The 12250-nt window shown below is 38.6% G+C and overlaps 1 protein-coding gene and 1 long non-coding RNA gene across 2 annotated transcripts in view; both read right to left on the bottom strand.

Moving 5' to 3' along the window:
- LOC131553331 (uncharacterized) overlaps positions 1 to 12250 on the bottom strand; it is a 72266-nt gene that overhangs the window by 12489 nt on the left and 47527 nt on the right. The window lies entirely within an intron of this gene.
- zic6 (zic family member 6) lies at positions 5666 to 11605 on the bottom strand. The gene is made up of 2 exons (XM_058797912.1): positions 10381 to 11605; positions 5666 to 8882 (listed from the first exon to the last, which is right to left on the bottom strand). The coding sequence occupies exons 1-2, from the start codon at positions 11339 to 11341 to the stop codon at positions 8281 to 8283; spliced, it is 1563 nt and encodes a 520-aa protein (XP_058653895.1). The 5' UTR covers positions 11342 to 11605; the 3' UTR covers positions 5666 to 8280.

Below are 12250 nucleotides of genomic sequence, written 5' to 3'. Positions count from 1 at the left end.
TGCAGTGCTGAGTAAAGATCTAAGGAACCCAGTTGCTATTAAGGAAATTATATGGGGAAAATAACTGCTCTGAAGATTAATTAACAGAGTTAGTTTCCACTGATTGAAACTGAATATGGCCCCACACAAGCAGGCCTAATTATATCCAGCTCTTATTTGTCGTCTTAGGCATTGTAAACAAAAATACCACTGACTTGTTCAGAAGGCAGAGTAAAATTATAAACAAACCTATTATGGAGTTTATCAATATACCTAGTATCCAAAATCACTGGGTATTTTAATCAGAAAGATCATCATAATAATGATGATATCTGGTTGGAAGATGTACATGCAAATTTTATGGATATATAAAACGTATTTAGATTTTACATAATGGCTACATGGTTAATAGTTAAATTGGCTTAAAATATCTCTTGATCTTTAACTCACTGGTGGGTATGGAGTCCTAACAAGCAGTAATTGTAGCGATAAAAGCCATGCAGCAAAAATCATGCAGCACTTAAATACTCACATGGGTAAAGGTTCACCAAAGCCCACCTTTATTCACTCTGGGCCCCTCCCTCCAGAAACGGCTCCACCAATCTCAATGTGAGACTGCAGTGACCTGATATCTTACAAGCCAAAGGGGATTTGTGCTGCCTCCACATCACGGCATACAATTTCACGAGACATGACTTTTTTCATTGTTTTAGCAGACTGAAAATATGTTGAACCCCTTCAGATACAAAATGAAATTACATAACTTACACTTACGTAACTGGAAAATAAATAAATTGTTACATTTACAATAGTTGTAACGCACGTTTATGCTAATGCAGGAGATATGGAGGATAAGCCAGTGATGGATGTGTTAATTACAAATGTAGGGCTAAAGAATTCTAAGAAATACATTCGATCCTTTCATGTGCACAGATTTTTTGTTCCCCAAGCCAATCAATACATCTAAACCAGGATTTATTTAGCTTTATCCAGAGAATGATGTTATTTGTTTTAAAATAGTCCAAGATTCAAGACACGATCCAAAATGACCTTCATGCATAAAGCTGTCAGTGCAATTTGTGCATGTTGAAAAGGGAAAAACATCATCTGACCAACACTAAAATCAAAGGACGCAAGTCCTGCAAAGCCAATATGATAAGCCTAACTGATCCAGGCACTAGACTCAGCTAATGAGGAATTAAAATGACATACATATTTATCTGTTTTGGTAAGCTAAATGTATGTTAGACAGTCTGAAACCCCTTGCAGACTGATCAGTCAAACATTTTGTTTTACAATATCTATGGCTTCCTTAGTAGTGCTATTGTACCAAGCATATTTTGTAGCAGAGGTAGGTTGAAGTAAAGCTCTTTTTTTTTTTTAACCGCCTCACTCTTCCATCTAGTTCTGCGCCCTAGAGTGACGGGTCAGCACCAAACCAAATCCGATTTGTCCCAACCATTAATGTCACGGCCTTTAAGCTACATATCATCACAGAGAGTACGCTTGCTCAATCTGTAATTGAAATAGCTTGGGGAGAAACGCTGAGCCCCGGTTGGCCCCCTGAGCCTGCTTTATCCACTCCACCATCCATCACTGTTCACTATGGCCTCAAGGTTCTGGAGTAATGCTGTGAGGTTAACAGTGAGATCAACTTAAAGACGTACACGTGCTCGTTTCCCTTTACCTGGCCCAAAGGCCCAAGCATGTGTATATGTGACATACACATCAGCTAAAGATGGAAGCTGTGTCAGGTATACCTCGGTTTAGTTCTCGTGCTAGTTTGAAAGCGTTGATAGTTGCAGGCTCAGAGGATGGCTGAACTTCAGTTGGGGAAGTGATCAGAAGGCCCATCTCTCCTTTAGATGTTGAGTTCACAGGATTGATTACACAGACCCCTTGTGATGCATCTTTCTACAGATGAAATTAAACACCCACTATTACACACTACTTTGAAACACCCTGGACCCTGATCAATGTGATTCCAGATTCAAAAGCACACTATAAAAAGACAATTCTTTTCATTAAAAATTCAAATGCGATATTTTGAGACAGTACACTAATGAAAAGTGATGGTGCTGAGGGAACCAAAAAGACAACGTTCATTCTAGGTCTGTGGGTCACTTAAGTCCAAAGGAAGCTGCTGCTCAACCAGTTCAGATCAAAGCCACTTTTTGCAAGCGTTCAAGATGGATTCTGTATTGCAGGTGGAAGTAGTGCAAAAACAAAAACCAATTTGGATTTTAAAAATGTAATGGAAATTAAAACTCTCTTTGTTAAGGCTATGACACTGCAAGAGTGGATAAATAAGCTCCAGTGGGTCTTTTTAAGCATGTTCAGCTGGCCTCTCACACACATGATGGCTGCCAAAAATGCCCTTGCCAAGACGTGGAGGACACAGTACATGCTCTCCAAGTTGATCTTTACCGAAAAGAATCTGGAAGCAAGATCAGAGGGATTGGGTGATGGCCATGGTCACCCTTCTGAAAGCATAGTACTGGTGCTCAGAGTCAGGGGCATCCTCAAAGTCGCCCCCTTTCAAAAGGGGCAAAGCCACAAGTGGATTTAGTGACTAATGGTAAGAGAATTGTTCTCTTTGTTCTTCCCCCACTGGAACACACGGGTCGCTGTGACGGCTACTATTGCGTACTGCCACGAGATAACCCAACGGAAGCCACACCTGCAAGCCGATTGGCTGAGCGAAGACCTTTACTATCTTCCCTGCTGCCCTAAGACGCCATCATCAGAGAAATGTCTTATGTAAGGCATGGATAATGGATGAAAAAGAGGGTACAAAAAAGACTTGTTAAAGAAATGTCCATTGGGGTGAATTGCAATCCTAAAAATGCATCAAAAGACAGAAATGCATCAGATATTGGGCTGGGCGGAGTTTCTTCCCACTCCCAAACCGCAGCTGTGCTGAATGGAAAAGCCCCATAGCAAAAGCCCTGCACTAGCCTCATTTTGGTGGACTTGCTGAGGTTTGACAAGAGAGCGGAATGTCCGGCAAGTGAATAGATGGGTATTTAATAAGCTGTAGTACCAGCTGAGCTACACAGGGGGCTGGCACCACCACCACTGATTCGAGAATACTGCACTGCGGATGAAGATGGAAAGAAAACCAACCGATCAACTGACTGCACCGCTAGTGGTGCAAATATAAAAGCTCAAAAGTGATTATTTTAATGCAAAAAGTTTATCAAAATTGACCATATTTTACATAAGGATTCTCCCACAATTAAAAGAATAGTTCACCCAAAAATGAAAATATCTTTGTTGGGGTTTTTTGTCCATGTAATGAAAGTAAATGGCGTTCAGTGTTTTAACATCACTGACTTTCAATTAATGAAAAAAAAAAAAAAAAAAAATTGAGATGAAACATTGTTTAAAATATCTTCTTTTGAATTCCATGAAATACCAGCTTGGAATGACATGAGGACACAAGTCCATGATGACAGAATTTTCATTTTTGGGTGAACTAAATCTTTAAAGTATTTTCTTAACACGTGGTAATTGTCAAGTTAGCGCTTAAGCATATCTAAATGAAACAAATTATCTCACAGAGATTCACAGGAAGCTTGACAACTGAAAACATGACACTATCTCTGAGTTCTGCGTCTTGTACGACTCTCACGTTTCATGTTTTTGATAGCCTCATTACAGCCTCACCTCTAAAATCAATTTGCCTGTGTCTGTAGCATCACTCTCATTACACACTGGGTAAGCAGGAAGAGCGCGTGCATGTGTGTGTTTTTGCGCGCCAAAACCCTCAAAGCCTAACACCCAGTTTGGAAAGAGATAAATTAAAGCAAGACTAAGAAGAAAACACAGGATGGCCGAAAAAGGCGGTGAGTATGAGTGGACGATGGCAGCTCTGTAAACGATCTGAAGGATGGAAGATCAAATATGGTGAGTTTTGTGATTTGAGGTTCATGAAACATTGTGGCACCCACCTGCCACAGGACCACACTGCTGCACAGATTAAGGGGCCGGTATAAGGGAGCCATGGGAGAAGAGGGTAGCCAGAAGCACAGGCAGAGCAGCAGATGAGAGAGTGGAAAAGTGGGCTGCTATATACAGGAGGGGGTTGGGATGAAAAGAAGCCCAAGTCAGGGAGCACCAACACCACTGGCTTGACCTGGGGACGACTGGAAAAGGCAGGAATCCAATTAAAATCACACCCCATCGGCCTGCACAGCCACCACCCCCTCACCAGGCTGACGCAACTTCACACTGCTCCTGCTAGATGTGTCATTTTGAGCAGGTGGAACGCAGCAGACACTGAGATCATATAGTCCTGGTCACACTTTGAGGATGCAATGGCGAAAAAGTCTATGATACACTATATGTACAAATAAAGTATAGATTAAGTGTGTAAATGCATAAAAAAAGTTGAATATATTATAAGTTGTCGCATATTATAGACAAAAATGCGAACTAACCTTCGCCATACATCCTTGTTGCTAGGCAGAAAACACTCGGCAACAAGAATTAAAGAGACAGCGAGGTATCATCTCATTCACAGTAAAATAACCATATTAAAAATCAGCTAAAGTGTGTGCTCATCCAGATATTCATGAAGAAATGCCATTTTTCTACTATTGGCAAAGCAAAGTCATAATATTTTCAGCAAAGATAAAACAACAGGCATTAAAAGGAGTTTAGGAAAGAGAATTCTGGCTGATCAAAATGCACACCAACACTGCACTTGCAAAAAATATGGCGTAAATATGGAATAGACTAAACACAGACACCTATTCAGGGATATTTTTATATATAAATCCTCCTGAAGGTTGCTTTCAGAGAGTAAATCTACGATACAATAAAACTAAATTAGGATTTAAGATGTAAGCATTTAAAAAGACTTTAAATTTAGGAATTAGATTGTATATATGCATGTAGGATTGCATAAAATGTACAAATGAAGCTACGTAATAGCTTTACCACAGTCCACTACAAATATTGTTGTACATGCAATCACATTACCAACCTAAAAAAAATGCACATTAAAACTCCACAAACACAGTACCTTAAGCACTGTACAATCGCAGGATTTCTAAAGGTCAGTATCTGCTAATACTACAAGGTTACCAAGAAATTGTACGATAGTATCCAATGAGTCTTCACGTATGATTTTGTCATTCAATCAGAGGATAGTTTGAGGAAAAAAAGATATCAAAACAGCCAAATTAGAGAGTCTAATATGTAATATTCAAATTTTCTATTACCTGCAACACTAGACCTAAATAAAATCATTCTGACAGAAACAATAAAAAACTGTTTTAATGTGATAAATATATTAATTGTTCTATTGTTTTATATATGTAACAATATGTAACAACAGTAGAAAACAACTGAAACATATATTTTAATGGGTTTTTTTCTATTGTTTTCAGTTACATTTCTTGTCTAATTTTGTTGCCATTTTATTAATGACAATATTTTTCTATATATTTTAAAATCATACATACTACACATTATTTGTGCTGGAATGTAAGATTTCAAACAAGATGAGCATGGAAAATATTTTCTTTCTATTGCAATTTACTCACAACAAGATTTAACATATTTGCGTTGTGAGCAGTATCTTATTTTTATAGAAAAAAAGTCACAGTAGAGATATCTTAACAAATAAGACAGGATCAGTTTGGATGAATTATGACAAATGCGTTTTTACATTTGACATACACACCACACTAATGCAAGTATCAGTGTTAAACATCCTGTCTAATGATTATACAATTATACATAAAAGAAACTGTTCAGCTGTCCACCAAAAAACAGGAACATGTCAAATTCTATGGCAAATTTCTAAATATTTCCTGAAAACAAGCTACAAACGTGCTTGCATAGCATCAGACTGTCACAAATAAACTTCCTGTGCTCGTTTTTTTTTTTTCAATTTCCTGCTGCTCAATGATCCAGCAGTGTTTAAAATAGAAATTAAGAATTTCTTAAACTTCACATTTACAACAACTTCCTTTAACACACCGCATCAGTCCAGCATTGATGGTGGTAGGTTTTTTTTTTTTTTACTTTTTGCCATATGACCTTTTTAAGGTTATTCACGATAGCTAAACGAATGAACTGAAAGACATGTTAGAAGGCCCACAGGGTCAAAAAGCCTCGGTAGCCTCTTTTTCAGTTAAACTTACGGTCTCTTCCTCAAGCCTCAAATAGTAAAAAAATAAATTAATAAAAATTAATAAAAAAATACAGAGGCCCACTCTATTTTTTGGTCACCGATTTTTCGCCAGTTTCTCTCTATAAGTAGGTTGTCACGATTGGTGCCTAAGGCACCATACTTGACAGTGGGAACTGGGCTCTTAAACTATGAATGAAATGCATTATTGTAATACCAACCAGGAAGGAAATAAATCTTTTAAAATGCTATGCATCCTGGTCATTAGTGTGTGTGTGTTAGAAAGGCAAGTCACTCACACTAACCTACAATGCCCTACCACTTCACAAGACCATACACACACACACATCAAAAGAAAACTTGGCAAAACTGGACTATAAAATATCTAAGTGCAAACTCTCTGACTGTATAACAAGACAGTTAATTAAACAGTGGGCCACTACCAAAGACTCTAAATATCCTTTTTCAGTCTTTACAATCACTCAGGTTAGTGTTCAGATTTTTCAAAATACGGAATCAATTAAAAACATGTGGACAGAAACAAACTAATGAGACTGAAGACAAAACTGAAAATATGCAATAGCAATTTCATTATGCAACCAGTGTACTGAAAGAGTTGTGGACCTCAGGCTTACAATTTGGTATTCATTGGTACCTTCTGCATTAACCTAACATTTCATTCACCACCACCAAAGTTTTCAGTTGTAGGCTGCCATTTGGTTTTTGATAACAGAAGTGAGATTGCAGCTGACTAGTACTCTGACGGAACAAGATTTGAATTCATTGTCAGTTCTTGTACGATCATAAAATGCTCTAGCACGCTGAAAACGAGTGAGAAGTCTACCGAAACCAAATGAAAGCCTACACATTCGTATATTAAGCAACGTAAGTGAGTGCAGGTTGGCGTTTCGCTGATCAGTGCGATTATAAGTACAAGGCCTATATCCTCGCTTGCACTTTTATTCATACCGTGTCATACTCTACTGCAGTTTTATAGCAATAAAGTTAATAGCAAACAAGATTATGATAACATAGTTCACATATAAGTTTAAACTGAAAAGAAGATAGCGATAAATTTGGAATCTGCTGGAGTTCATTCGAGGTGAGGCAACTTCTGCCGTAAAATCGCCTTCACGACAAACAATTACTTTATCAAAGTTTAAATTTTTTTTTTAATCAATTGTTTTAGACACTAGGCTACACGAAAGTCTGAAAGTCACTTAAAAGTAGGTAAAGTTTCTCGTTTTGCAATTTCATTCCAAAAATCCTAAATACGCATAGGTATCCGTTAAATAAACGGGCACGTAAGCTACAGATAAAATCCAAAAGTGTTATAGTGAACTCACGCACTTTGAGAAGCATAGAGTTTAAATCACACGCCTGATCAAAGAGAATAGAGATACTTTAATTAAACTTCGAATGCATAATTAATTGTACAGTATATACAGTAGAATCTTAATTAAACATTTTCTCAATGAAGGGGGGCTGGTGTCTATAATAATTGCCACAAAAAGTATTAAGGTATAAAATGCACTCATTGGTGGTGTAGTGTGAAAATCTCCAAATAATTTGTGTTAAAGGCCTCGTTCAATGATGGGTTCACCTTTACACACATCAAGAAAACGATATTTTTAATTCTAATAATCTTCGAACTACATTTAAACTGTGACAGAAAACGCATGTAAAATCCAAGTTGTAATTTACAAAAAAAATATATATAATAATAATAAAAATACTCACGTTACTAACTTTTATTATCACTTTTCAAGAGATAAACCTCTTCCTTCCGTTATACATCACATAGACAGAGGCCCTGCCTCTACAGAACCTCATAATAATACGCCATTTATTTATTTTTTTCCTGTGCAGAAATAACTTACTTTTTTTTCAACCTATATATTCTACTAGTTTTGTAGATATTTTATATATGAATTATTTTTTGGCAACTTTTTTTTCTTTTATAATAAGCTATTTACAGTTTAGTCACCGACGCCTCACCGATACAAGAACATAATGTAGGCTACAACAGATAAAGCTCACAGTAACAAATTGCACTATCCTATTTAAACCTGTAGGACATAATATTACATGAAGAGGAACCCTTCAGCTGTCATCAGTCAATGCTTTAACATGCAGAGTACAAGGCCGAATTACAGACATTATATATCAGTGTTACAGTGTTTGGGTGAAAAAGTGTCCACGGCGCTATGACATGTGTACCAGCCATTTACCAGACTCTTTTGAAAAGGTGAGTTGGACGCAAAAGTTCTATGGCTAGGTGCGAATGTATGGCTTGGCTGGCTGCACGAATATTGTACAGACTCTGGTCTGTAGCTGCCCCGTTGTAGCAACAGAGGGTCCAAAAGGGACTGTGGCCTGTGCGCCATATAGTCCAAACTGTTTTCAAAGGTGTGATGGAAACGTGACCTCATAGTCGACTCATTTCGTGTCTCTGGAGACAGGGTTGTCATCGTTCGCGTCACTGTGGTAGAGGCGGGCGTGTCGTGCTGTTCCGCCACCTCAGGAGACCTCGCCTCTACAAGGTGCTCGTCGTCTTCGCCGATTTTGGCGATGTAGGCCTTGCAGTGGAGTTTCATGTGTTTGCGCAAGGAGCTGGGATGTGTGTAACATTTTTCACAGCCTCTGACCTTGCACGTGTAGGGTTTATCGCTGGAGTGAACGTGAGAATGCTTCTTCCGGTCACTGCTGTTTGCAAATCTCCGATTGCAGCCCTCAAACTCACATTTAAACGGTTTCTCACCTAAACGGGCAGAGGAGGGGGAAACGCGAGTTACGGGTGGGATGTACAGTCAACCATGGCTCATCAGTTCTGAGTGCATGGAGTCATTAGATGTGTTATGCAGGATGTTGTACCAAAATGGAAGTGTGCTGCTCCACACATTCAACAGTATAGGCTATAGCAGGCGAGGACAGAACTCTGTTAAGATAACACTCTTGTGCATGCAAATCGTGATAAATATTTTCCCATCATTCATAAAAAATAGCGATGTTTTCCAGTTGTTTTCATGCAATAGCTGCTACTTTCACACAAGCTAAATCAGATTTAGCTTATTAATGAACCGCAAATGCATATAGCTTGGGCTAACTCAAACTGATTTCAGAGTTATAAAAAAATCGTTAATTAAAAAAATAATAAAATAAATAAATAAATAAGAACATAGTTTAATTAACCCATAATAAACAGTTCACTTATAAATAATTTTATGGAATTGTCTAGGTGATTAATTTTCAATTTCTACTTAAAGTGTTTTCAGTGAAAAATGACATTTCCTAATATTCGCAGATATTCTGTTAATCGACCGAATTCATATTTTTATATGCGTCCTGAGTCAAAGATGAATTAATTCATTTCTAGCGAGAAAAATAGTTAACTGTGGCTTTAATAATTACAGTCATATCGATAAATCTTTTTTATTATTATTTATAAATCATTAGGCTATGGTAAATCATTTAAAAAAACAAAACAAAACAAAAACACACGCACGAAGTGGCCATTTACACAGATCATTACATGCTAAGGATTAATGTGACGTCAGTTTCAAGTGTAGTGGACTCGAAGCTTGCAGAGCTTAGCTCGAGCGGGTGCACTCTACCATAGCAGAGAATTCAGCTGTGCCTTGCGTAAACGCTACGTCACAGCTCTCCGGTGCCCCGGCATTTATTTATTTATTTTCACTGCATGAATGAGAGGCACCCAAAAAAAAAAAAAAAAAAAAAAAACTGGCCTGTGGACTGATTTTCACCAGCTCGAAAGCTTCTGAAAACGAAATAAAAAAATCCTCCCTCTAATATGAGCAACAAACGTTAGAGCAAACAATAGGCTTCATTTGATATAAATAAATGCTTTAATCGCAGCCCAAATTAAAGTCTGGCACAGGCTATAGAAAATTAAATTATATTGTGTACAAAATTCTACATTTATTTATATGCCGAAACATTTTGAAAATGAATTAATCGTGATGTGTTTTGACAACCCATTGTCAAAAGCAGTGTTCGTGAACAGCAAAAAAAGAAAAAATTATTACGGTAGAATATTTTATAGTGTTACTTTGGGAACAAATAATCAAACAGTTGCCTACGTTTTTTCGAGTTTTTCTGTCCTGGCAATTCTTCATGAATTAATTTTGTGTTGGAACAATGTTAAGCAAAACACTCCGAAAAAAGTTTTAGAAACAATTCCATAAGTTTGAAGCCTGTCATTCTAATTATTATTATTATTATTATTATTATGAACTAACCTGTATGCGTTCTCTTGTGTATCTTGAGGTTCTCGGATCTGGCAAAAACTTTTTCACATCCATGAAAAGGGCAGGGAAAGGGCTTTTCTCCAGTGTGCACTCTGACGTGGTTGACGAGCTTGTATTTGGCTTTGAAAGGCTTTCTGTCTCTTGAACAGTTCTCCCAGTGACAAACGTAGTCAGAGTGCTCCGGTCCTCCGACATGCTCAACCGTCACATGGGTGACGAGTTCATACATGGTCCCAAAACTCCTGGCGCAGGGCGGCTTGCCAGTGCCTTCTTGGCCGTCACTCCACTTGCACACCAGCTCGTGCTTTGGGTTCTGCCTGGAGCACCTGAGAAAGGCGTCACCCCCTCCTCGCTGCATGGCCATATTCAGAGGCTTATAGAACTCCAGGAACTGGGTGACTAGCTGCTGGCTGTTGGCCCTGGGGCCACTGACCGACTGCCCGTAAGGATGCGTTCGTGAGAGAAGATCCCCTGGAAGACCCAACATCATTTGGCTGCTGAGATCTCGGGTTGCGTCTGACGAGCCATGGGCCTGCTCTTGATACGTGTTGAAGAACGCGTGGCTCCTGCCATCCCTATAGCTGTGGAGGTCACGGTACCTTCCAATATTGCCATGTTGGTTAGGTCTCGGAGCCAGCTGATCAGTTACTGGTGGCATGCCTGCTGCTGACAGATTTGTCCCAATGATAATGCCCCTAGGACTTTGTTCTAAGCGATGACTGGTGTATCCAGTGTCTGGAAAATGGGTAACCGAGTGGTCAACATATGCACTGGCCCTCGTCTCGTGGTAGTCTCGCAAATTTTGCGAGGGGCAGAGTTTTAAGGAACTGCCAGTGGGGTGCCCCATGTGCTCCTCTGCCAAAGGTGGCAGCACCACGCTGGGTTCAGTATTGCTCTCCCCAGGGTTGACGCAAGAAAGAGGGCAGCCACTAAACCGCGACAGGCTTGTCATGTTTTGTTGCAAGCTTGGCTGAGGGCTTGGCAAATCAACCAACCTCTAACGTTTACGATTTACCTACAAAACTCTTCCCCATTTCCCCCGCTGTATCATCTGCATGTGCAGTTATTGCCTGTAAACCTCTCAGACGCAGGAATCGGACCCAGGTTCGTTAAGATTGGTGTGAGTCCCATGCCGTTCACTTTGCCCTCTTGATTTGTGGCAATAACCGTGGTAGTAAAATGCTCCGAACCAGGCCATACTGCAATATAAAAGCACAGCAGGCAAACCAGCTTTTAAAAAACGGTGCTTTGGGATTGGTCGGAATGCGCGATGATTGACAGTCCCTGGATTTGTTTTAAAAGGGACACGCAGGCGTTCACCACACGACTCCGTTTTCAAATATCTCAGTGAAAATGCTTTGATATGTGCCGCTCGCGCACTGCCAGATATTGGCTGTTCTGTGACTTGAGAGTGCCGAATGCGATATTGTTGGCTAAGATATCGAAATGTTTAAATGCCATATTAGAATTATTAGAAAGTCTGTGCTACGAATGCTATGCAACAGTGTGATTTCAACATCGAATAGAAATAACCGGAGTTAAGCAACGAAAACAAAATTCTCTTTCAAGCTACAATATCGGTTTTAATATTTAATATTGTGGTTCAACTTTAATTAAATTGAATATTCTTTGGTGTTATTCGGTCCAGTAGCTATAATACTGGTGTTCATCGTAAACACGATTTATTATTATTATTATTATATTTTTATTTATTTATTTAAAAAATATTTTGTTTATTTTTTTTAAGTTAAATATTACGCTTATTTAGCTTAAAGTAAATGTGACAGAAACGTCATTGTGTGTTTCTCATGCAAAAAGTTAGGAAATATTATTTGTTATTTATGTAAAATGACATAATATT

This window comes from Onychostoma macrolepis, chromosome 14, assembly GCF_012432095.1.
Source record: "Onychostoma macrolepis isolate SWU-2019 chromosome 14, ASM1243209v1, whole genome shotgun sequence".
In the NCBI taxonomy this organism is placed as follows: Eukaryota; Metazoa; Chordata; class Actinopteri; order Cypriniformes; family Cyprinidae; genus Onychostoma; species Onychostoma macrolepis.
Note: the sequence above shows the minus strand (reverse complement) of the source record. Positions and strands in the feature narration are given on the sequence as shown.

Bases quoted from the DNA above. Each gene is read 5' to 3' on its own strand.
- zic6 (XM_058797912.1), bottom strand. From the start codon at position 11,341: ATGACAAGCCTGTCGCGGTTTAGTGGCTGCCCTCTTTCTTGCGTCAAC. The intron at 8,883-10,380 runs GTTAGTTCATAA...CTGCCCGTTTAG, and splicing joins ACACAAGAGAACGCATACAG to GTGAGAAACCGTTTAAATGT.